Source organism: Perca flavescens, chromosome 19 (assembly GCF_004354835.1).
Source record: "Perca flavescens isolate YP-PL-M2 chromosome 19, PFLA_1.0, whole genome shotgun sequence".
In the NCBI taxonomy this organism is placed as follows: Eukaryota; Metazoa; Chordata; class Actinopteri; order Perciformes; family Percidae; genus Perca; species Perca flavescens.
This window is the reverse complement of record NC_041349.1, coordinates 493,029-519,466: the sequence shown is the minus strand read 5'-3', so window position 1 is coordinate 519,466 and position 26,438 is coordinate 493,029. Positions and strand designations below refer to the sequence as shown.

Sequence of the window (26,438 nt, the reverse complement as noted above, 5' to 3'; positions counted from 1 at the left end):
TTACATACCCCATTAGGAGACCTCAAGGAACAGTGTGAAATACTCTATATAATCATTCTATCACCTCTTTATATGTTACTGTCATGTGTTTTATGTCGTAATTCCATGTATTGTCAAACGTATGTTATCATGTGGAATAACAAGTTGAATCTGACTAAATAGACATTGTATTTGCTAAATACTGTATCTGTCAAACTTGCATATGGGCCAGAGGTTCAGCTATGTTTTATTTAACTGTTTTTGAATTTAAATGTTTTAGTTTTAGTATTATAGCGCAAATAATTTGCTGTTTAGCACAATGTCATTTCCACCACAACGTGTCTTTACCACCACAATGAACACTGTGGTGGAAATAACTGTGGTGGAAATCACATTTCCCCCCTTTCCCTCTAAAATATCATGCTATGTTAGCCTGCTAATATTAGTTTTAGAGTTAGCATTAAATATACACAAATTACACATTATTAAATTAAATTTATCCAGTTATTTTTACATCCATGTGAAATATGAGCTGTTTGGAAATGACGACCAAGAAACATACTCTCAGTTTTACTCATATTTACCTTGATTTTTCTACTTTGCATTACCCCCTGTACACGACACCATTTCATCCAACCATGTGTTGCACTGTGGAGTTTCTGTTGCTATGGTTACTAAGTACACAAACCTAAAACAATGATCCCAGGATTCTGTTTTGTACATCGTGGTGGAAATGACAGTAAGCCCAAGGGACAAGGGTTCTACTTATGACAAATATAGGAAAATGTGAATAAATATGGCAATATATAATATGTATAATTGAAATAGACGTTATTTTAGCATTTGTACTTGAAATCTACATCATTTAAATATTTAATTTAGAATTAAGCAAGGTTAAAGATGCAAATTCTGGCTTAGGGACAGAGTGAAAACAGTAAAAACCATGCATAAAAGGCCTTATATAATAAAAAGAATAATTGAGCCATGATACATTTTTTATAAGTTCCCCTTAGGATGAAGTAATTGTGACAAAAACAAAAAAGAAATGTTTTTTAGTTTTTATTATTTCACCCAGGGACAAGAAAAGTACCATAGTTAAAGAATCAACCTTAAATGTGTGATGAGCCCAGAGTCCAACAGAAAATATTTCTGGTGGGATGTTACATTACATTACATTACATGTCATTTAGCTGACACTTTTATCCAAAGCGACTTACAATTAAGTGCATTCAACTGAGAAGGTCCAAACTCCAAAAGTAGTAAGTGCAAGTACATTAGCTTTAAATAAGCTAAGCTACAAAGAGACATGAAAGTGCAGGTTCAAGACTTTTTTTTATTTTTCTGAAGAGATGTGTTTTTAGACTTCGGATGAAGATGTGTAGGCTTTAAGCCATCCTGATGTCGATGGGAAGCTCGTTCCACCATTTAGGAGCCAGGACAGTGAACAGTCTGGATCTGGTTGAGTGATTAGTTCTCCCTCGCTGTGGGGGGGCAGCAAGCAGTTTGGCTGATGCAGAGCAAAGTGAGCAGGTTGGTGTATATGGTTTGACCATGTCCTGGATGTAAGCTGGGGCTGATCCGTTTGTGGCCCTGTATGTAAGTACTAGTGTACTGTATGAGAGTACTAGTGTACTGTATGAGAGTACTAGTGTACTGTATGAGAGTACTAGTGTCTTGAAGCGGATGTGGGCAGCCACTGGTAACCAGTGAAGAGAGCGGAGGAGCGGTGTAGTTTGACAGAACTTGGGGAGGTTGAAGACAAGTCGAGCTGCTGCATTCTGAATGAGCTGCAGGGGCCGGATGGCACATGCAGGGAGGCCAATCAGGAGGGAGCATGCAGGCAGGCCAATCAGGAGGGAGATGCAGTTGTCTAGACGTGAGATGACTAGAGCCTGAACCAGAACCTGAGCCGCCTTCTGCGTTAGAAGGGGACGTATCCTTCTGATGTTATGTAGCATGTATCTACACGATCGGGTGGTTGCAGCGATGTTAGCAGTGAAGGAGAGTTGGTCATTAAGTGTCACACCCAGGTTTTTAGCAGTCTGGGTGGGGACTACTACAGAGTTGTTGATTGTTATAGTCAGGTCCTGGGTAGGAGAGCCTTTCCCTAGAAGGAAAAGGAGCTCAGTCTTGTCAAGGTTGAGTTTCAGATGATTAGTGGACATCCAAGAAGAGATGTCAGTCAGACAGGCCGAGATACGTGCTGCTACTTGAGTGTCAGACTCAGGAAAGGAAAGAAATAGTTGGGTGTCATCTGCGTAGCTGTGATAAGAAAAGCTGTGCGACTGAATGACAGACCCGAGAGAGTTGTTGTACAGAGAGAAGAGGAGGGGACCCAGGACTGATCCCTGAGGAACCCCAGTTTTGAGTGGTCAAGGTTCTGAGCTAGATCCTCTCCAAGTTACCCGGTAGGTTCAGTCTGCCAGGTAAGATGTGAGCAATGAGAGCGCAGAGCCTGAAACACCCAGATCCTGGAGTGTTGAAATGAGGATCTGGTGGTTCACTGTGTCAAAGGCAGCAGAAAGGTCCAGAAGGATGATGATGGACGAGAAAGAGGTTGTTCTAGCAATGTGAAGCTGCTCAGTGACAGCAAGGAGGGCGGTTTCTGTTGAGTGACCAGCCTTGAAGCCAGACTGGTGGGGATCAAGAAGGTTGTTCTGGTTGAGATAAGTAGAGAGTTGATTATAAATGGCATGCTCAAGAGTCTTAGATAGAAATGGAAGAAGAGAGATGGGTCTATAGTTATTTACATCAGAGGAGTCGAGTGTTGGTTTTTTGAGGGCATTGGGGAAACAGCCAGTTGACAAGGAGATGTTAATGAGATGAGTGAGGAAAGGAAGAAGGTCAGGAGCAATGGACTGGAGAAGGTGAGAAGGGATAGGATCCAGGGGGCAGGTGGTTGGGCGGGCAGAGGTAATCAAAGTAAGAATTTGATTTGGAGATAGAGGGGTGAAAGAGGAAAGAGTACTGGGTGTGATGGATGGTAAGGTGATTTCAGAAGGTGTGGTGGAGAATGAAGAGCGTATGTCATCTATCTTTTTTACAAAGTAGTTGACAAAGTGGATTGGTAGGAGGGAGGAGGGAGGAGGTGGACTGGGGGAATCTAGCAGGTTAGAGAAGATGGAAAAAAGTTTTTTGGGGTTTGAGTAAGAGGATTCAATTTTGGTTTGATAAAAGGAGCTTTTTGCTGCAGAAATAGAGGCAGCGAAGGAGGAAAGAAGAGACTGATAGGTAAGCAGGTCATCTGGGTGTTTAGATTTCCACCATTTCCTTTCCGCTGCCCGTATAGTTGATCTTTCAGCACGTACCGAGTCAGATAACCATGGCGCTGGGGAGGACTTACGAGCCGGTCGTGAAGTAAGAGGGCAGAGAGAGTCGAGAGAGGAGGATAGAGTAGAGAGTAGAGTGTCTGTGGCAGCGTTAGGAGACATGAGTAAGAGTCAGATGGAGGGAGGGTAGATAGAGCACATGCCACCAGAGAAGGAGAGAGGGAACGAATATTACGGCGGACAGGTACGGTGTCTCTTGAGATAGGGTTGTGAGCTTGGGAGAGTGGTAGAGAGTAATAGATGAAGAAATGGTCTGAGATATCTCTCAACAGTGAGGTTGGATGTAGAGCAGTTTCTGGTGAATATGAGATCTAGGTGGTTGCCAGCTTTGTGAGTGGGTGGTGAAGGAGAGAGTGAGAGGGCAAAAGAAGAGAGAAGATGTAGAAAGGCAGCTAACTTCTCTGTCTGGATGTTGAAGTTGCCCAGAAGTACCAGCGGGGGACCAGTTTCAGGGATTTTTGAAAGAAGGACATCCAGCTCCTCCAGAAACTCCCCCAGAGGACCTGGTGGGCGGTAGATAACAATGATTACTAGTTGTACCGGATGTGTTATGGTGACAGCATGAAGTTCAAAAGAGAGTGGAGTAAACTGTGGCAGTGGGTAGAGAGAAAATCTCCACTTGGTGTTAATGAGGAGGCCTGTACCTCCACCTCTCCCAGTGGGTCTGGGTGTGTGGGTGAAAGAGGAGGCAGAAGAGAGAGCAGCAGGGGTGGATGTGTTGGTTGGTGTAATCCAGGTCTCAGTGAGAGCAGGAAGTCAAGGGATTTCAGGCTGGCAAAGCCAGAGATGAACTCAGTCTTGCGAGTGGCAGACTGGCAATTCCATAGGCCACCTGCAACAAGGTGTTGGGTGTGTGTGGAACGGATGGGATAGGTAAGAGTGGTGGGGTTGCGGAAATGTTGCGAGCTAATGCGTGTTCCAGTTTGTTTGGTATTAGAGGTCATCTGTTATCACATGTCTGTGGATCACCGCCGGAAACTGTGAATCAACACAAGGTTTGGCTGACACATTTAATCCAATCACAGTAACAATTTTTGAATTAATTCTGCTGCTACCATCATCAGTTACATCATCAATAAATATGAATGAGCCTGTTCCAGAAGCAGCCATGCACGCCCAAGCCATGACATGACCTCCACCATGCTTCACAGATGAGCTTGAATGCTTCGGATCATGAGCAGTTCCTTTCTTCCTCCACACTTTGACCTTTCCATCACTTTGGTAGAGATTCATCTTGGTCTCATCAGTCCATAAGATTGTGTTCCAGACCTTTTGTGGCTCATCTCTGAACTTCTTTGCAAATTCCAATCTGGCCTTTTGATTCTTACTACTGATGAATTGTTTGCATCTTGTGGTATGGCCTCTATATTTCTGCTCTTGGAGTCTTCTTCCAACAGTGGATTGGGATACCTTCACCCCTGCACTGTGGAGGTCCTTGGTGATGTCACTTACTGATGTTTTTGGGGTTTTCTTCACAGCTCTCACAATATTTCTGTAATCAACTACTGTTGTTTTCCTTGGCCAACCTGTTGGACGTTTGTTGCTCTGTACACCAGTAGTTTCTTTCTTTTTCAGGACATTGCCCAAGGATCATTGTCAATGGCTCTGGTCGATTTTCCTTCTTTTCTCAGCTTGAAAATGGCTTGCTTTTCTCCCATAGACAGCTCTCTGGTCTTCATGTTGGTTTATCCTCTTTAATAAGAAATGCAGTCTTTATAGGTTTAAACCAAGAATACAAACTTAGACTAGCCATGCAGAGCTATTTAATGTTTGAACAATCAACCTAAAAGGCAACATCTGGGCAACAAGAAACATCTGTCAGTCACATGTTCCAATACTTTGGCTCACTTGAAAAAGTGTGGGTTCAAACAAACGGTGGTATGTCCTGAGTTGTTTAGACATCTAGATGTAAATACCAGGAAATAAAAGCTGACATTCTGAACTCTTGTCTCAAACTCATCGTTTGATCTTAAACCCAAATGTCTTCAGGGAACAAAAAAACAAAGGAATTTCCCTTGTCGTTCCAATACTTTTGGAGGGGACTGTATATATAATATATGTGTGTGTGTGTGTGTGTGGGGGGGGGTGATTGGATTAAATGTGTCAGCCAAACCTTGTGGTCTCCTTAAAGGGAAAGTAACTTCCATATTCCTCCTCTGCAGACTTTGAGTTACTTGCCACTCAGCATTTCACTAGCCACTTTGTTGTTGTTTGAATTACTTTTTTTTAATGAAGTTGATTGTGGTGTGCTACAAGAACCAGATTGTCAACATTTTTAAATGTTGATGAGTGAAACCCCAAACCCAAATATTCAGCTCTGATAATGTGTGTAAAGCTCCCGTTAGCATTAGACAGACATAAAGAGTAGCTTGTTATTGGGTTAGTGGGGGTGAAAGGGTTGGATCATTCCAGCTGCTAACCCTAATTCTCTTGACTTCTTCTACAATCCTCTAAATGGTTTTACTCCTACAGACGCCATACCGGGGTCTCGGCTTGTAATGTTGCGTGTACGTGCTGAACAGAGCCCGGGGGATATTTTAGGGGATTGCTGCGTCTTGCTTGCTGTACTCTGCACTCTGACAACCGTACTCTGGCCTTGGATTGCACACCCGGTATCAGCTGTGTTTCGGGGTTGGGGTTAGTGGCACAACCCTAACCTTGCAGCATAAGCATTCGTAACAAAGAGTACTGATTCTATTTAAATCTTGATTCTGGATAAGGACAGACTGTCTGACAGTTGCTATGGTGACCATCGGGATGAATGAGCCAAGGGTTAAATCCTGAGCTGAAGAAAGAAGCTGCTGCAGCACTAAAAATACACTTCAAACCTGGATTATACACAACACACAAACACACACACACACAGACACACACACAGATAAACACACACACACACACACTAAACCTCTGCCTTTTGACCTCAGCCTTTTGTGCCCTCTCTTATAATATAGCCTAGGTGTGTATATATATATATACTACTACTAAACTATAATTCTTCAAACATTATTTATGACAGTTCTGCTCTGAAACTAAAATGAAGACGCGCTAATAGCACAGAGAGAGTTATCAGCAAATCTTCCTTACAAATAATCACATCATCACATGCAGCAGAATATAATAATAATAATAATAATAATAATAATAATAATAATAATAATAATAATAATACTGTTATTTAAAGGCGCCTTTCTTGGCACTCAAGGACATGAATATGGTGACAGACGCCCCCTAGAGTCAGGCCTCAAACTCAGAACTCAAATACATTTTTAATTTTCTAATCCCAACCCGCTTTAACCCAAAGCTAACCCTTCTACATGTTTGTAATGTTTCTAATGTTTCTAATGTTTGATCTGATCTTTAGGACAAACAAGGAAAGTTGAACAGAAAGGTCATGAACATGTGAATCACTGAGTCTCCACCCAGCGTGACTCGAATGCTTTAAACTGACTAAATGTTTAAATCTGGAACACTGACACTCTACTAGTATTGCTAGGTATTGCTAGTGCTAGTCAATAGTGCTGTTTCCTTAGACATACTGTAAATAAAACCTGAAATCTTGAATATATATATATATATATATATATATATATATATATATATATATATATATATATATTCTGACTATATGTAATGTTGTCAGTATATATGTAATTTAGTCAGTTTATATATATATATATATATATATATATAAAATCAACTTCCTGTTCTGTTTCAGGTTTCAAGGATGCAGCTTCCCAGGTGGTTGCCAGGGGCCTGTCTGTGGTTGCTATGCATTTCAGAAGTCTGGACAGCAACCTTTAAGCTGGCTCTGATTGGCCCGTGGTCATGTGACCCCATGTTCTCCCGGGCGATGCCGTCGGCGGCAGCCAACCTGGCGTTGTCACGGTTACGTAGCGACATGGGTATGAGCCGAGGATACTGGTACGACGTCAAACTGCTGGACGAGAGCTGCTCCGCCTCCAAAGGTTTGTAAGCCAATCAGCAGACATAATCTTACGGTCTTAAATTATATATATATATATATATATACCTTCTCCAGGTAGGGAATGAGTCCTTACCCCAAGTGAAGGAGTTCAAGTACCTTGGGGTTTTGTTCGCGAGTGAGGGGACAATGGAGCGGGAGATTGGTCGGAGAATCGGGCGCAGCGGGTGCGGTATTACATTCAATCTATCGCACCGTTGTGACGAAAGAGAGCTTAGCCAGAAGGCAAAGCTCTCGATCTACCGGTCAGTTTTCCTTCCTACCCTCACCTATGGTCATGAAGGCTGGGTCATGACCGAAAGAACGAGATCCAGGGTACAAGAGGCTGAAATGGGTTTCCTCAGGAGGGTGGCTGGCGTCTCCCTTAGAGATAGGGTGAGAAGCTCAGTCATCCGTGAGGAGCTCGAGTGAGCCGCTGCTCCTTCCGTCGTCGAAAGGAGCCAGTTGAGGTGGTTCGGGCATCTGGTAAGGATGCCCCTGGGCGCCTCCCTAGGGAGGTGTTCCAGGCACGTCCAGCTGGGAGGAGGCCTCGGGAAGACCCAGGACTAGGTGGAGGGAGGTCCAGCTGGGAGGAGGCCTCGGGAAGACCCAGGACTAGGTGGAGGGAGGTCCAGCTGGGAGGAGGCCTCGGGAAGACGAGGACTAGGTGGAGGGAGGTCCAGCTGGGAGGAGGCCTCGGGAAGACCCAGGACTAGGTGGAGGGAGGTCCAGCTGGGAGGAGGCCTCGGGAAGACCCAGGACTAGGTGGAGGGAGGTCCAGCTGGGAGGAGGCCTCGGGAAGACCCAGGACTAGGTGGAGGGAGGTCCAGCTGGGAGGAGGCCTCGGGAAGACCCAGGACTAGGTGGAGGGAGGTCCAGCTGGGAGGAGGCCTCGGGAAGACCCAGGACTAGGTGGAGGGAGGTCCAGCTGGGAGGAGGCCTCGGGGAAGACCCAGGACTAGGTGGAGGGATTATATCTCCAACCTGGCCTGGGAACGCCGGATCCCCCAGTCGGAGCTGGTTAATGTTGCTCGGGAAAGGGAAGTTTGGGGTCCCCTGTTGGAGCTGCTCCCCAGCGACCCGACACGGATAAGCGGACGAGGATGGATGGATGGATGGATGGATGGATGGATGAATGGATATATATATATATATATATATATATATATATATATATATATATATATATACATATGAAATTAAAGACCTTTAGATTGTCTTCTTCTTCTCTGGTTGTATTCAGCGCTGACTGTTCTTCTTCTCTGGTTGTATTTCAGCGCTGACAGATCTCGGGGACATGGAGGGTTATGGCCACGCCTACATCGGGCCCTTTAACCCCGCCCTCTGCCACGCTGCCTCCCTATTCGCTCAGCACTGGGAGGCAGGCCTTGCCTCGCCAGGCTGTCTGGATGCTGATTGGCCGAACCTGCCGCCCATCACGCCGCCCAGCAGGGTGCTGTTCACCGTGCTGCGGTTCTTCCGCTGGGCGCACGTCGCCGTGGTCTCTGGTGGGATAACGTTGAACATCTCCATAACCAGATATTAAAGTGTTCTCAGTTCTGATAAAATACAACAACAAACTGCTTGTTGAGTTTAAAACTAATGAAAGGAAATCATCTCTAACTTTCTTTTATTAAACACATTGAACATGAACGCGAGCTAAACTACTAAAAAACAAAAAAAATAATGACCGTTAAAGTGCAGTTTTCTGCTGACATTTTCTTACACAAAATCTGTCTTTTGTGTTTATTACGAGAGTTGATATTGCGATAAACAATTCATATTGCAGCCCTAGTGTTTTCCAATATGGTATTACAGAAGCCAATCCTAACAATCTTTAGGAGTCCTATCTTATCTCAGGCTTTATCTCTGGTTGGGAATAATAAATACAGTTAAACCCAACATCGTGGATGAGGGAGAATGTAAAGACCTAAATCAAGTTTTTTCTTTATGTTTGTCATCAGCTCCATCCGACCTATGGGAGAGCACCGGACAGGAAGTGGCCTCGGCGCTCCGAGCTCTGGGCCTGCCGATTGGTCCAGTGGTGACCATAGAAACAGAGAGCAAGGGCGGACCTCGGGAGGCGCTCAAAATTATCAGAGAAGCCGACAAGGTCAAAGGTCAGGGCTGTTTGTGTTCAACAGATCAGATGAGATTAACATCTTCATACACAGAAACATTATTTATCTGCACGTGATCAGTTGATTTCCATCGAAAAACTCTGTCTAACTCTAAAGTCCAGTTCAGACCAAAGATTAGTGACGAGACGAAACCATTTTAGAATGTGCTCCCTGCAGGTTTCAGTGGTCAAAACCGGCCCGTCTCAGCTTGACTCAATCCAGCCTCTGGTGGAGTCTCCAGAGGCTGGTTTTAGACCGTAAGAGACGTCTCCTGTTTCTACAGACGTTAGAAATGCTGTGGCAGCTGTAGCAAGTATCTCACTATCACTAATGTTACCCACATTCATATTTAGACGCAACAAGGAGAAGACCAAAGATATACAGTATATATATGTAGATACAGCATTCGGTTCGTGAGATGCGTCTGTGCCTCCGCCATTTTGAGACGGACATCTGACCCATTTGACCAAAAAGACTCAGAGAAAAAGACTTTTTTGCTGCTTTTGGATGGAAACTACTAAGCAACATTGAATAACATTTTAAAAAGGTGTTTTTCAATATTTTTATGTTAGGAACGTGTTTAATTTGAAATCAAAAGAGCTAATGTTAATCCTGCTAAGCTAACATTAAGTTAAGTGACTCTCCTTATACTGAATTAAGCTAAGCTATTTTTATTTAAGTAATTAGTAGTATATTTTGGTCTCTATAGATAATTGCAATGTATATACAGTACAGGCCAAAAGTTTGGACACACCTTCTCATTCAATGTGTTTTCTTTTTATTTTCATGACTATTTACATTGTAGATTCTCACTGAAGGCATCAAAACTATGAATGAACACATATGGAGTTATGTACTTAACAAAAAGTGAAATAACTGAAAACATGTCTTATATTTTAGATTCTTCAAAGTAGCCACCCTTTGCTTTTTTATTAATAAGGGAAATAATTCCACTAATGAACCCTGACAAAGCACACCTGTGAAGGTAAAACCATTTTAGGTGACTACCTCATGAAGCTCATTGAGAGAACACCAAGGGTTTGCAGCGCTATCAAAAAAGCAAAGGGTGGCTACTTTGAAGAATCTAAAAATATAAGACATGTTTTCAGTTATTTCACACTTTTTTGTTAAGTACATAATTCCATATGTGTTCATTCATAGTTTTGATGCCTTCAGTGAGAATCTACAATGTAAATAGTCATGACAATAAAGAAACACATTGAATGAGAAGGTGTGTCCAAACTTTTGGCCTGTACTGTATCTCACACATACTGTTACCATCTAGACAAGATAAGGTATTTTGGTATTAAAACACCCATTTTTAATTTAACCAAGTATCCTGTATCATAAATACATATCTGGCATCTGTAGCGAAGCAAACTGCTTGAAAATCTGTTGGAAATACATCAAGAAATTATGATCTGTCTGTCCTACAGTGGCGACTGCGTCGATGATCTTTCCAAGGAATAGCAGCGGTGAATGCGGTATCAATGTGTATATATATATCGATGACAAAAGAGTCATTGCTATGGTAACGCTGCAGACCGACCCATTCTAAGTAGTTGCTAGTGTCACCTCGTCTCGTCGAAACTCTTTGTTTTGAACTAGGCTGTAAAGATCACAGAGGAGATCATCTAAAACTCCTTTTTATAAACAGAAACATTATTTTTATCTGCAGATAATAAGCGGATTTACATCTGAAAACTGTTTTTAAATTCCCTTTTGCAGTGGTGATAATGTGCATGAGCTCGGTCCTGATTGGTGGACAGGATCAGGAAGAGCTCCTATTGGCTGCTCTGGACATGGGGATGGTTTCCGACGGTTACATCTTCATTCCGTATGACGCCCTGCTGTACGCCATGCCGTACCAGGTAACCACCCATCCTTAACTTCCTGAAACGATAACATTATATTTCTTACTGAAGCTGTTTTCTGATTATAAAAATAATCTCCAAAGTCCTCGGTCTGAGTAAAGTTCTCTTGAAGCTGATGTTTGTTCCCTGTTTCCCTCCTCTGTCCAATCAGGACACAGTATTTCCTCAGCTGACCAATAACACGAAGCTTCGTCGCGCCTACAGCTCCGTGCTGACCGTTACCATGGCGTCGGACCAGAGTTTCTACGAAGCTTTTCGTCAGGCTCAAATAACCCGAGAGATTCGCTCTGCTGTGGCTGCTACTGAGGTTATTACACAACTACTGCTACACAACTACTGCTACACAACACATACTACACAATAACTACTGCTACACAACTACTGCTACACAACACATACTACACAACAACTACTGCTACACAACTACTGCTACACAACACATAATAATCTGAGAGATTCGCTCTGCTGTGGCTGCTACTGAGGTTATTACTACACAACTACTGCTACACAACACATACTACACAACAACTACTGCTACACAACTACTGCTACACAACACATACTACACAACAACTACTGCTACACAACAGATACTACACAACTACTGCTACACAACACATAACCCGAGAGATTCGCTCTGCTGTGGCTGCTACTGAGGTTATTACACAACTATTACTACACAACTACTGCTACACAACACATACTACACAACTACTGCTACACAACTATTACTACACAGCTACTACTACACAACACATACTACACGACTACTATTACACAACTATTACTACACAACTACTGCTACACAACACATACTACACGACTACTATTACACAACTATTACTACACAACTACTGCTACACAACACATACTACACAACTATTACTACACAACAGATGCTACACAACTACTACTACACAACACATACTACACAACTATTACTACGCAACAGATACTAATTCAATTTCAATTCAATTTTATTTATAGTATCAAATCATAACAAGAGTTATCTCAGGACAGTTTACAGATAGAGTAGGTCTAGACCACACTCTATAATTTACAAGGACCCAACCATTCCAGTAATTCCCACAAAAGCATTCAATGCTACAGTGCGATAGTTTTGGGGTTAGGACAACCCCACACTTAAACAGTTATAAAAATAATAACATATTGGATGTTTTTGTAAATAAAATGTGATTCATTTTGCCTGACTTTTGTCTGCAGGTTTCTCCGGTCTTTGGGACGATCTTCAACATGGTGTACTTTGTTGCTAAGGCGGTGGAGGAGCGTCGTCAGGCAGGGGGCGGGCACTGGGTGAAAGGTGATCAGCTCGTCCAGTCAGATGGAGGCTTTGATTTCCAGGGCTTCAATCAGGTCAGAAACATTTAACCTTTAATTAAATCTTTTAAATGCATTTGTCTAACCCAGTAGTGTAGTCTACAGTACGTGATACGCAGGTATACGTTGTGTACCAACTGGGAAAGGTTAAGGATTCTTGTATACGCACTTTGAAAAGCGCCAGGATTCGTAATGGCGATTGTTTCATGACAGAACTTTTACACTACATGATTTTACCCCCGTCTGTGTTGTGAATCACCTAGGAGCAATCATTCTCCGCGCAAATTTGAAATGAACTATTGTGACTCACCATACACCAAAGATACAAGATGAAAACAAACTCAAACTACACTCCTTCAGTGTTTGCCCCCGAAGCTATTACTGCTTCGAGTGATACTGCAGACGACTTTAACATTACAAAAACTACAGAAACAAAACACCTCTCTGGGACGCGTCTCTCTGGGACGGATTGCCCTGGAAAGGATGAGTGTGAAGCAGTATACTCACTACTAAACAACCGACTACACCACTGGTCTGAATAATGTAGGACCTGTTCTCCGTTAAATGTCATTCGGCCAGTATTATCAGTTACCACCCTGATAATATCTGACGCTCCCTTCTTCTATGGTTTCTCTCAGGAGTTGTACGGCGGTAAAAATGGGCGTGGCCTGCAGGCCAGGTACGTGGTGTTGGACAGTAACGGCGACCGCTTCGTGCCGACGCACACGCTCGCTCCGACGCACACGGACGGGATGGTCGGGGGTCTGAGACCACTGAGTCACTCCTTCATCTTCCCTGGAGGAAAACCCCCCACAGCCAGCTTCTGTTGGTTCAGTCCAGAGGAGGCCTGCAGTAGTGGTGCGTTCACTGACCTACAGAAAGGGGAGACTTTGTCTATCATCCCTGGTTTGGGGGGTCAGGTGAACAGCTCCCCCTGCTGTTTGTCACAATAATGTCAGCGTACTTTATTTTTGTTTTTTGTTTTTCCTCTGCAGGTTTGGGCTCTGTGACAATGTTCTTCATCTTCCTGGTACTCTGCGCTGTGATTGGAGCTTTCATCTACTGGTTCAGGTGACACACACACACATACACACACACACACACACACACACACACACACACACACACACACACAAACACACATACATAACATTTTTTTACATTACATGTTATTTAACTGACACTTTTATCCATAAGTGCTTTCGACCTTAAAGGTACAAACTCCGGACAGCAAGAAGTAAATGCAAACTACAAAGAGCCACATTGTGTTTTTTATTATCCAATGTGGAGTCAGAAGAGATGTATTTTTAGTCTGCGGCGGAAGATGTGTAGGCTTTCGGCCATCCTGATGTCAATAGGGAGCTCATTCCACCATTTAGGAGCCAGGACAGCAAACAGTCCAGATTTCGTTGAGTGATTAGTTGTCCCTCGCTGTGAGGGGGCAGCAAGCAGGTTGGCTGATGCAGAGCGGAGTTGGGCTAGCTGGGGTGTAGGATTTCACCATGTCCTGGAACATGGGCCTGATCTGTTCGTGGCCCTGTATGCAAGTACTAGTGTCTGGAAGCTCAGTCTTGTCAGGGTTGAGTTTTAGGTGGTGTGTGGACATCCAAGAAGAAATGTCAGTCAGACAAGCTGAGATATGTGCTGCTACCTGCGTTCAGACTGGGGAAAGGAGAGAATAAGTTGGGTGTTGTCTGCATAGCTGTGGTAGGAAAAGACATCAATGAATGACAGACCTGAGAGATTTGGTGTATAGAGAAAAGACGAAGGGACCCAGACAGATCCTCTCTAAGTTACCCGGTAGGTGCGGCCTTCCAGGTAAGTTGTGAGCAAAGAGAGCGCAGAGCCTGAGACACCCAGATCCTGAAGTGTCAAAATAAGGGTCTGGTGGTTCACTGTGTCAAAGGCAGCAGAAAGATCCAGAAGGATGACGACGGAGGAGAAAGAGGTTGTTCTAGCGATGTGAAGCTGCTCAGTGACAGCAAGGAGGGCAGTTTCTGTTGAGTGACCAGCCTTGAAGCCAGACTGGTGGAGATCCAGAAGGTTGTTCTGGTGGAGATAGGTAGAGAGTTGATTATGAATGGCATGCCCAAGAGTTTTGGAAAGAAATGGTTGAAGGGAGACGGGTCTGAGGTGAAACTACAGACCTGTCTCCCTTCATCTATTTCTTCATCCGTTGATTGTGGGTTTTTTATGGAGAAGGGTCATTCTTGCTTCATTGAGAGCATTGGGGAAACAGCCAGCAAGGAGGCGTTGATAAGATAGGTGAGGAAAGGAAGACGTTTGAGAGCATTAGACTGGTGAAGGTGAGAAGGAATAGGATCAAGGGGGCAGGTGGTTGGGCAGGCAGAAGTAATCATGGTATGAACTTGATTTGGCGATAGAGGGATGAAAGAGTAGTGGATGTGATGGATGGTAAGTTGATTTCAGGAAGTGTGTTGGAGAATGAAGAACGTACAGTATGTAATCTATCTTTTTTACAAAGAAGTTGACAAAGTGGGTTGATAGGAGGGAGGAGGGAAGGGGGAACTGGAGGGATCAAGTAGGTTAGAGAAGATGAAAAAAAAGTTTGAGATTTGAGAAGGAGGATTGACACACACACACAGACACACACACACTCATAATAATAATCTGTGTTCAGGATTTACAGAAGAGTGAGCACGACCAAACTGGTTCTGACTCTGGACGACATCGTCTTCATCGACACTCAAGTCAGCAAGAAGGTCAGAAACTGTTTCCTCAAGGTTCTCATTAACAGAACCTGTTTCCTTAAGGTTCTCATTAACATAAACTATTCCTCAAGGTTCTAATTAACAGAACCTGTTTCCTTAAGGTTCTCTCATTAACAGTACAGTAATTGGAGAACACTTTTGATCCAAACTGAATCTGCAGGTGTTTTTAAAGTTTCAGCAGTGATCCAGAATCAAAATCTCCAGAATGTAGCGGCCTGTTTTTCTGTTTGAAGTGGATGTGTTAAACTCCTGGTGATGATGTTTGTCTTTAGTTATTGGAGACATTTTGTCGTTGATGAAGTTGTTGGTGTTTTATTGTTTTTGTAGAAACTGAACGATGAGTCGATCATGAGGAGTCTTCTGGAAATAAATACTCCGATGCGCTCGATCGCTCGAAGTTACATCCTGACGTCACCTGAGAGCTCCAACATCGGAATCCTGGAGGTACACCTGTCTGTCTGTCGGCCTGTCTGTGTCTGTGTCTGTCTGTGTGTGTCTGTCTGTCTATCTGTCTGTATGTCTGCCTGCATGTCTGCCTGTCTTTCTGTCTGACTAACTGACTGTGCTCTGATTGGTTGTGTTGTTGCCAGGGTGACTGGGTTTGGCTGAAGAAGATCCCCGTTGAAAGGAAGATAACAGCTGTGAATCAAAGCACTCTGAGTCTTTTCAGCCATGTACAAAGTTTATTTAGAGCACATTTCACTTTACATAAAACATTAAAAGGACAATTAAAAACATTAAAAACTGTAACCATTATATTCTGTAAGAAAATAAAAGCATGCTAAATATAAAATACATAATAAGCTACTGTGTAAGACATCAAATTGATTAATATTTTCACAGTTTATAGATGAATATGTTGACAGTATATATATTAATACTCTGACAGTTTATATAGCTATATTCTGACAATTCTGACAATTTAACGATTAATATGATATATACAGTACAGTGAACTGAATATATTTACCATTATATTTCCCTGTGTGTGCAGCTGAGGGAGATGCGACACGAGAACACAAACCTTTACGTGGGATTGTTCGTGGACTCAGGGATCTTTGCTCTGGTGGTGGAACACTGTCCTCGGGGGAGTCTGGCCGACCTGCTGGCCGACGGAGACATGAGACTGGACTGGATGTTCAAGTCCTCGCTGCTAATGGACCTCATCAAGGTAATACTACTACTACTACTGCTAATACTACTAACTGTGAGCCTGATGGAGACAAGAGACTGAACTGGATGTTCAAGTCCTTGCTTCTAATGGACCTCATCAAATGAATACTACTACTATTGCTAATACTACCTGACCCTACTACTAATATTAACCCTAACCCTACTACTGCTAGTGGCACAAACATCCTGTTAACTACTACTACTACAACAACTACTACTACTAATACTAATACTACTAACCCTGACGGAGACATGAGACTGAACTGGATGTTCAAGTCCTTGCTGCATCAAGGTAATACTCCTACTAACCATACTACTCCTAGTGATACAAACATCCAGATTAGTAGTACTACTAACTCTAACTAACTAATACTACTACTGACCCTACTACTAATACTAATACTACCCTTTGTCCACCAGACTGTTGTTTTATCAGTACTCCCAGGACCTCACCAGGACTTGCTTTCAAAGTCGGACAGTTTTTTTCATCATTTGAACCACAGGTGACCAAAGTTGGTAGTTCTAATCAGTTTGTGTTTTAATTTACCAGCCCCCTGGTTCAAACTGTTCTTTTATGTCTAAATTCAGTGATCTTTTCTCCTCTATTATTGGGTTGTTATGTTTGGTGATTTTAATATTCATATCGATCTGAAACGCAAGTATCAAACGTGAAATGCAAGTAGCTTTGTGGGCGGATCTCTGGCGCTGTTGCTATGATACCGGCGGGATAAATGAGTCTTGCGCCCGATGCAAATCTAAAATGGGTTGGTCTGAAGTAGCTAGGTGTGGTTTGGGCGTAACGTGCAATAAACTAATCAGAGCGTCATCTCACATTCCCTTTAAGAGCAGGTGCGCTTGTTCCATGGCGGATTGCTATTATGACGGCGGATTTGGCTGGCGCACGCCAGCGGGACAGACACACACACACACACACACACACACACACACACACACACATGCCAGCGGGAGCTGTCCGGGATGCAGCAAAGTAATAAATGCCGTCTTGACCGGGTGGCGATGTTGCTGCTCCTCTCGGGCGCATCTCCTCAAGTCTGGAGAGGATTGATTGCAGCCATTGAGCGTGGGCCTCCAAACGCACCACCTGCTCCTGTTGTGCCCCTTCCTCCTCCCCCCCACTGCATCTCCGTCCCCCTGCTCCACCAGGAGCGCAACGCGCATTGCCACTCCACCAGAACCCGCTGGAATGTCCAATCCTGCTGTAGTTCAACATCATGTCTCCTTAAGTCCTCTAATATTTCTTCATTGATGTCATCAACACATCCATAATTTATGGAAATGTTGTGTAAAACACAAAAAGCCACAAAGAATGCTGGGACATTTTGAGGACTGTACTGTAAAGTGCCTCCTGACCTATCCTAACATCTGAAGCACATTTTCAGTAATATTTTTCTTTCTTTTTTCTTTCTGGAAAAATGGGAACTGCTGCGTGTGTAGATGAGAGAAGCAAGATGTATGTGCGTTGTGCACACGCTACATTATGGCCAAGCATGCGCCCCTAAAATAGCATCTGAATGCTACGTGACTTTAGACTAGCGCCACTGACTTTAGACTAGCACCATAGACTAGCACCATTGACTTTAGACTAGCACCACTGACTTTAGACTAGCACCATAGACTAGCACCACTGACTTTAGACTAGCACCACTGACTTTAGACTAGCACCATAGACTAGCACCACTGACTTTAGACTAGCACCACTGACTTTAGACTAGCACCACTGACTTCAGACTAGCACCACTGACTTTAGACTAGCACCATTGACTTTAGACTAGCACCATTGACTTTAGACTAGCACCACTGACTTCAGACTAGCACCACTGACTTTAGACTAGCACCATTGACTTTAGACTAGCACCATTGACTTTAGACTAGCACCATTGACTTCAGACTAGCACCACTGACTTTAGACTAGCACCACTGACTTCAGACTAGCACCACTGACTTTAGACTAGCACCACTGACTGTAGACTAGCACCACTGACTTTAGACTAGCACCACTGACTTTAGACTAGCACCACTGACTTTAGACCAGGTTTTTCCTGGTCAGTGGCAGAATTATTTTCTGAAACTGCAAAATAGCACCAGGGAACGTTTGCGCCTGAACACGCCTCCTCTTTTCACTGAACCTCCCCCGGGAGTGCAAATACATTCCCTAATTTACCGATGTGCGTCTGTGGAGGGAAAAGTCCGCTGTGCGTCGGGTGCAAAATAGCAACGATACATGCATCAGTGTACAAAGGCAATTGCGCTGAGTGCAAGATAGGGCCCTATATGTGTTTAGTGAGCAGTAATCTTAATGTGTACAGTAACTAGTAACTAAAGCTGGAACAGATGAATGTAGTGGAGTAACTAAAGTAACTAGTAACTAAAGCTGGAACAGATGAATGTAGTGGAGTAACTAAAGTAACTAGTAACTAAAGCTGGAACAGATGAATGTAGTGGAGTAACTAAAGTAACTAGTAACTAAAGCCGGAACAGATGAATGTAGCGGAGTAACTAAAGTAACTAGTAACTAAAGCTGGAACAGATGAATGTAGTGGAGTAACTAAAGTAACTAAAGCTGTAACAGATGAATGTAGTGGAGTAACTAAAGTAACTAGTAACTAAAGCTGTAACAGATGAATGTAGTGGAGTAACTAAAGTAACTAGTAACTAAAGCTGGAACAGATGAATGTAGTGGAGTAACTAAAGTAACTAGTAACTAAAGCTGGAACAGATGAACGTAGTGGAGTGAAAAGTACAATATTTCTCTCTGCAATATAGAGTAGAAGTAGAAAGTGGCATGAAAAGAAAAGACTCAAGTAAAGTACAAATACCTCAACATTTGGTACTGAAGTACAGTACTGGAGTAGATGTACTTAGTTACATTCCAACACTGTCAAAGCCAAGGCAGAGAGGAAGCAAAGATTACTGCGACACAATGACCTGGGACGGTGAATCCACCTTAACGTTGGGTTTAGGGTTTAAAATTTGTTGGTGTGGTTACTGATCCTTTATAATAATAATATATTTTATTTGTAGAGCACTTTTCATTAAATAATTAATCCTGCTACAGGATATCCAAGACAGGGTAAAAACAGAAGCAAAGCAAAGAAAGAAAGACAAACAAATAAAAATCAAGGATTTACGCCAAAGCATGCTTAAAAAGAAAGTTTTTTAGGCCTTCTTGTATGAGTCAGTGGTTTGTGGATCCCTCAGGTGGTCTGGGAGGGAGTTCTACAGGCAAGGAGCGGCTAAGCAGAAAGCCCAATCCCCCATTGTGCGGAACTTGGTCCTGGTGGGTAGAAGAAGGACTTTGTTTTCGGAGCAGAGGTTACTTTTTTTTTTTTTTTTTAAATATTATTTTTTGGGGCGTTTCCCTTTAATGAGAGTGGATAGACCAGAAAGGGGGAGAGAGATGGGGGATGACACGCAGCAAAGGGCAGCAGGTTGGATTCAAACCTACGCCGCTGCAGGACTCAGCCAACATGGGGCGAGCGCTCTTTCTGGGTGAGCTAGAGGCCGTCCCAGTGCGAATGACTCTTTGAGGTAGGGGGGAGGGGGCATTGCCGTGGATGCACTAAAGGGTGAGTAGGAAGATTTAGAACTCAGTCCTTTATGAGTCATAAAGGATTGACTTTTGTATATTCATTAGGATCCTAGCTGCACTTTTTTGGATGTGTTGTAGTTTTTGAAGGCTCTTGCTAGGAGTCCCGATGAGGGGAGCATTGCAGTAGTTCAGCCTTGAGGAGACAAAGATGTGGACCAGATTTAAGCATCTGACAGACAGAGTGTGGGAGGTACAGTAGTTTGGCAATGTTCTTGAGGTGGTAGGAACACAGAAAGTCAGACAGGAACTTCCTGTCTGACTTTCATTATTCTTTAACAAAAATAAATGCAGTTTTCTGTTTCAGGGGATGAAGTACCTTCATCTACGAGGGTTGAGTCACGGCCGTCTGAAGTCCACAAACTGTTTAGTCGATGGACGCTTCGTTCTGAAAATCACAGACTATGGACTTCCCATGATCCTTCACTCTGAGAACATCAGCCTTCCCGAGGACCCGCAAGGTGAAAACTTTAACGATAATAATTAAGTAAAAAGTGTTCAGAAGAACGAAAATATGAAGCTGAATGTTTGTTTGAATCTCAGTTTCTGTCTAAAATATGAAGCTGAAGGTTGGTTGTAATCTCAGAGTTTTTGTCTGAAATATGAAGCTGAATGTTTGTTTGAATCTCAGTTTCTGTCTAAAATATGAAGCTGAATGTTTGTTTGAATCTCAGTTTCTGTCTAAAATATGAAGCTGAAGGTTGGTTGTAATCTCAGAGTTTTTGTCTGAAATATGAAGCTGAATGTTTGTTTCCCTGTTAAACTGAATCACACAAAACATTTAAACATAGTGGAACAACATAATGGAACAAGAATCATGCAAATATTTAATAGACCTGTCTGTGTCTCTCTGTCTGTATGTCCTTCTGTCTCTGTTTGTTTGTATGTCTGTCTATCTGTCTGCCTGTCTGTCTGTCCATCTGTCTCACTCTCTACCTGTCTGTCTCTCCACCTGTCTGTCTCTCAGAGCTGCTGTGGACGGCTCCAGAGCTCTTGAGGAATCCGGTCCGAGGAGGTTCATTTTCTGGAGACGTTTTCAGTTTCTCCATCATCATACAGGAAGTGATCTCACGAACTCTGCCTTACGCCATGATGGACATGCCTGCCCAGGGTGAGACAAGCCTGTCTGTCTGTCTGTCTAACCTGTCTGTCTGTTTAACCTGTCTGTCTCTCTACCTTTCTCTGTCTCTCTCCTTGTCTCTCAGAGATCGTGGAGCATCTGAAGCATCCCCCCCCTCTCTGCAGACCGATAGTTTCGGTGGATGAAGCTCCGGCTGAGTGTCTCAGTCTGATGAACGAGTGTTGGAGCGAAGATCCGAGTCAGAGGCCCGGCTTCGACCACATCTTCAAACAGGTAAGGCGGCATTTTCTAATCAGTGTTTTATTAGATTTTTGTCCCGGGTTTTGTCCCAGATTTTATCAGCGTTTTGTCCCGTGATTATCCTGCATTTGTCTCCTGTTGGTCTTGTGTTTAGTCCCATGTTTTATCAGATTTTTATCCCTTGTGTGTCCTCGTTTTGTCCCATGATTATCCTGTATTTGTCTGCTGTTTGTCCTGTGTTTTGTCCCGTGTTTCATCAGATTTTTATCCTGTGTTTTCCCCCTGCTTGCAGTTTCGGGGCATTAACAAAGGGAAGAGGGCGAACATCATCGACTCGATGCTGCGGATGTTGGAGCAGTACAGTTCCAACCTGGAGGACCTGATCAGAGAACGAACTGACGAACTGGAGATTGAGAGACAAAAGACCGATAAGCTGATCGGACAGCTGCTCCCAAAGTAAGACACTTTTGATTTAAAACTGAAACTGGCACCGGATTTTTATCAAAGATTACAGTTCTAACCCTAACCCTCGCCTCAAAAAACAGAGCTCACAGTCTCACCTGTTCAGATAGACAGACAGGAAACACATGTTGTATCATTGACATCATCCAGAAATCCACTCAGAAATCAGAGTTCTCTTCAGTACCTTAGTATTCCATTGATAGTTGTCTGAACATCCATCAGGAGCTGTTGAGTCATTGTTTACTCTGGGATGGAAACCCTAACCCAGCAGATATTTTTAATACTACTCTATACTATATATATACTACTATACAAGGATCAGGAGCAGAACAAAGATGGAAGGATGTGTACTTTTCTAAATCTTGCAAAAAATGTCTTTGTGTGTGTGTTTCAGGTCCGTGGCTCAGGCTCTGAAGAAAGGGAAGCCGGTCCAGCCTGAACATTATTCAGACTGCACTCTTTACTTCAGCGACATCGTTGGATTTACAACCATCTCATTTCTCAGTGAACCCATCGAGGTACAAACTGCTCAAACACCTGGTGATCATCTGTCTGCTAACATTACTGACATGGTGTCTGTGTGTGTGTGTGTGTGTGTGTGTGTGTAGGTGGTCGACCTACTAAACGATCTCTACACGATGTTTGATGCTATCATAGCGCGTCATGACGTCTACAAGGTAAAAACTTAAAGAACATTCATAATGAATTTTAATGTTTTTGTTTGTCCACATGAAGCCAAATAAATGAACTTGTCTTTCTCTCAGTTTCAACATCCGCTGAAAGCTGAGTTTTATTAAAAATATATGTAGAGCTTTACATGTCCTAATGAAACTACAGAGAAACAGAGGGTTAGGGTCTTCCAAACAATAAACCAGAAAATTTAGCATTCTTTACAAAACCAATATCACTACCTAGAGTCATACCCCTTAGGCAGTACCCCATTGATGTCACAAGTTATATTGTCAAATTAGAAAAATAGAAGTGTAAATCCCTGGGAGCTAGGGTTAGCAAAATGGTCCACCTCATTAGCTGCTGTGTAGAAAAAAATGAAATTTGAGTGCATCCGTGGGCTCAGTTTATAAACCGTGCAGACATTTGGAAATGCTCTTTATTTTGTCAGCTGACAGTGCTGCGTTGTCGGTCACTTCCATTGTCGCTTTTGTAGTTGTGTTGTGGCTTTTCTATTTGTGTTGTGGCTTTTGTATTTGTGATGTGGCTTTTGTATTTGTGTTGTACCATTTTACCAGACCATCTGAGGACCAACACAGCCAGTGTGACTGCAGACTGACAGACTGAAACTGTGTTGTGTTTGCAGGTAGAAACAATTGGAGATGCCTACATGGTGGCTTCAGGTATTCCCAACAGAAACGGGAATCGGCATGCAGGAGAAGTGGCCAACATGTCTCTGGAACTGCTGCACTCAATCGGAGAATTTAAGATCAAACACATGCCAGAGATCAAAGTCAAGATACGCATTGGACTGCACTCAGGTACACACACATGCACACACACACTGATGTGTGATTGGAAATAGTATAATTGGTATAATCCTTTTGTATTGGTAAAGGTATCCAGGTTTATTCCAGTTTTAAAAACTACTTTTCTAGTTAAACAACAAAGTTTAAAGTAGCTCATGTGAGCATGACTTATCTCTCTGTCTCTCTCTCTACGTTTCTCAAGTTTTAAATTAAAATATCTTTTTTGGCAAATTGATATTACCTGTCTCTCTTACCCATCTCTCTCTCTGTCTATCTGCAGGTCCAGTGGTGGCAGGTGTTGTCGGTCTCACAATGCCCAGGTATTGTCTGTTTGGAGACACAGTGACCACGGCCTCACTCATGGAATCCTCTGGACTGCGTAAGTAGAAAATAAAAAATCAGTAATTTATTCTGAAATATAGATCTTCTGTTGGTGTTAACCCTAATAAGTGATGTTGATCCTCCAGCCTACAGGATCCACATCAGTCTGAGCACGGTGAAGGTTCTGACCAGCCTCAAAGCGGGGTACCACATAGAGACCAGAAAGGCCCAGGTAACTTACATCCTGGGATTTACCACCTTGAGGGTAGGGTGATTTCTGATTCTGTGGTACAATCTGCTGCTCAGACATCTGCTGTCTCTGGTGTCAACAGTCACAAAAGACCAAATGTGAGGGATTGCGGGCATGCCCCCCTGAAAATAGGTTTGGCAGTAAAAGCCCTAATTTGGTGGCCCCTGGCACATTTAATGCCACTATTCCATCATATATACTGATCTTAATTATTTTGTAATTAGGAAACATCAGACCTTTTGTTTATCAAGATATGCCACGATGATGGTTTTGTATTACAGTCACTCCAGAAAAACGCAATCATGCACTTTCGCTTTCCACGCAAAATATGCAGGGCTTGCATGATTTCATAATCCCCGCATTTTCGTTGCAAAAAAGTCACGTATATCTTAGCAGAAAGTTGAAAAATGTTGCGTTTACAGCCATTTTCCCCTGTTGCCATGGGAACGTTATGAAGTGACGTTATGAAGAGTTGCAGATTTTTTCGCACTACAAAGGCTGCGGCACAGCTGTCCCTCTTCAGTCGGATGTTTCTCTCAGCAGCAACTCCCCTGCTGGGCAGCTCATGCTTTGGATCCCTGGGTGGTTTCCACCTTAGCCCAGGGGTACAAGCTTCAGTTGGACATCGAAACAGGAGGTATCCTCCCTCCTGACCAAGGGTGCAATAGATAGACATGTTGTTTGTGCTTATTTTCATGTTCCTATTGGGGCTTCTCTATGCCTTTCCACTGTCACCTTTGATCATGCCAATGCTTCTCAGAGTGCTTCATCAAGACCTCTGGCTTCTTCTGGTAGCCCCCTTCTGGCCAGCCAAGACTTGGTTCTTACTTCTTCACAGACTCTGCTGAGGGCTTATCTCCATGAACAGATATTATGAGTTCATCCTGAGATTGATTGAAATGTTTTTGCAGGTGAAAGGAACTGTGGACACGTATTGGCTGATGGGGAGAGACGGCTTCGATAGTCCACTTCCTGTTCCTCCAGACCTCACCGGAGGGTAAGAACACACACATCTACACACACACACTAACACACACACATCTACAAAACACCAGTTATTATTATTATTTTAATATTAAATATGCTCTCTCTCTCTCTCAGGTCGGGTCATGGGATCAGTCTGGACGAGGTTCCAGTTGAAAGAAGACAAAAGTTTCTGGACCGACAGAAGATGATAAAGAAATGATTACACACACATGCATTCACGTGCGCAGGCACGCACACACATAAATACACACACACGCACACAGTACTCACACAGGCACACACACAGACTGTTAAAGAATGAATGTTGTCAGATTCTACAGCAGTTATCAGTTTATAATAATCAGAAATCATTTCACAGACTGACTGTGGTTTTAAATTAAGTTATTGATTTTTTGTTTCAGGGTTGAACCGGGTTAACTTTGTGTTTGAAAGGGTTAACCGGCGTTGATCAACTCGGCTACACAGCCCAGGCCGAGAGGGTTGCTAACAGCTGGGGCAGGAAATGGGAGGTCACAGTAAACTTTACGCTGGGTTTTCACAGGCAGCTCCAACAACAGCAGAGTTTAAAGCTGTAGTGCGTAACTTTATGATATTAATGAACGTCTGTTACAATTAAGCCATAGCCAATTGAGTTGCTACAAAGCTAATTAAGACTATCAGCTCCACACAACTCTCTGGATTTCTCAGAAGATTGTGTCGTCTGGTGACTTTCAGGCACAGAAGATTGAGTGAAGATAATTACCTCTTCTGAAGACTCCATCATGTGTTTTTAATCCTCTGTGTCCTCCTTGGCTGCTTGTAACTGTGTGGAGGAGGGCGGGGGTGCGGTCATGCAAGGCTTGTATCATGTGGACACGCCGACAGTTGCTGTTGTCATTACTTATGGGGGAGACAGAAACTACGGAAAATAGCTTTAATTTATTCCCATGAGAACAGCGGTGAAAGTTCCTGATTAGGGATGTTCAAGATTAACCGTTTAAATGTTAACAGACGATTATTACTATCATTCAAACAGTTCAAAAAACTAGTAAAAAAAAGTTTGCATTGTAAAATAAAAATAAGATTCTTTTGTCTTTGGGAGTAAATTGCTAGTGCTAACATTGCATTAGAAAGTTGTGTTTGAAAGTCTTTTTTCTGCTAAAGTCACGACGAGTACCGTTACATGACACAGTTCGCTACATGTCTTGCTGTTTCCTGATGCTCTGGTCTAAAATCATCTGGCCAAAGGACTACAGTTGAAAATTAGCCAGCTGGCTAACACTGGCACATTTACAGAAATGTTGATAAATGTGTGTTGTCTTTTATAAATAAAGAATAAGAATAATAAGAATTGATAAGGACTGACGGGTTTAATTGGCCGTCTGACACCTTGGTAATCTCGCAGCTGATCGTTGTGGTGCAGATGGGCTCGGACATTTGTCCCGTGGACAGCTGCTGACTTGTATCGGTTATGAGAACATGCTAACGGTTGGGAAAATGGCTGCAAGTATCCATGACAACGCACTC

General features: G+C 43.0%; 1 protein-coding gene across 1 annotated transcript; it reads left to right on the top strand.

Moving 5' to 3' along the window:
- The first annotated feature begins 7,032 nt into the window (after positions 1–7,032).
- On the top strand, positions 7,033–25,131 carry LOC114546096 (retinal guanylyl cyclase 2). Its single transcript, XM_028564761.1, has 23 exons — positions 7,033–7,273; positions 8,547–8,777; positions 9,234–9,389; positions 11,118–11,260; positions 11,415–11,570; positions 12,488–12,637; positions 13,240–13,459; positions 13,597–13,672; positions 15,243–15,324; positions 15,661–15,777; positions 15,924–16,007; positions 16,328–16,504; positions 20,421–20,574; positions 21,081–21,224; positions 21,319–21,467; positions 21,727–21,890; positions 22,291–22,414; positions 22,505–22,573; positions 23,212–23,386; positions 23,655–23,753; positions 23,842–23,927; positions 24,857–24,942; positions 25,047–25,131. The coding sequence occupies exons 1-23, from the start codon at positions 7,033–7,035 to the stop codon at positions 25,129–25,131; spliced, it is 3,168 nt and encodes a 1,055-aa protein (XP_028420562.1).
- The last annotated feature ends 1,307 nt before the right edge of the window (positions 25,132–26,438 follow it).

Bases quoted from the DNA above. Each gene is read 5' to 3' on its own strand.
- LOC114546096 (XM_028564761.1), top strand. From the start codon at position 7,033: ATGCAGCTTCCCAGGTGGTTGCCAGGGGCCTGTCTGTGGTTGCTATGC. The intron at 16,008-16,327 runs GTACAAAGTTTA...CTGTGTGTGCAG, and splicing joins CTCTGAGTCTTTTCAGCCAT to CTGAGGGAGATGCGACACGA. The intron at 22,574-23,211 runs GTAAAAACTTAA...TTGTGTTTGCAG, and splicing joins CGCGTCATGACGTCTACAAG to GTAGAAACAATTGGAGATGC.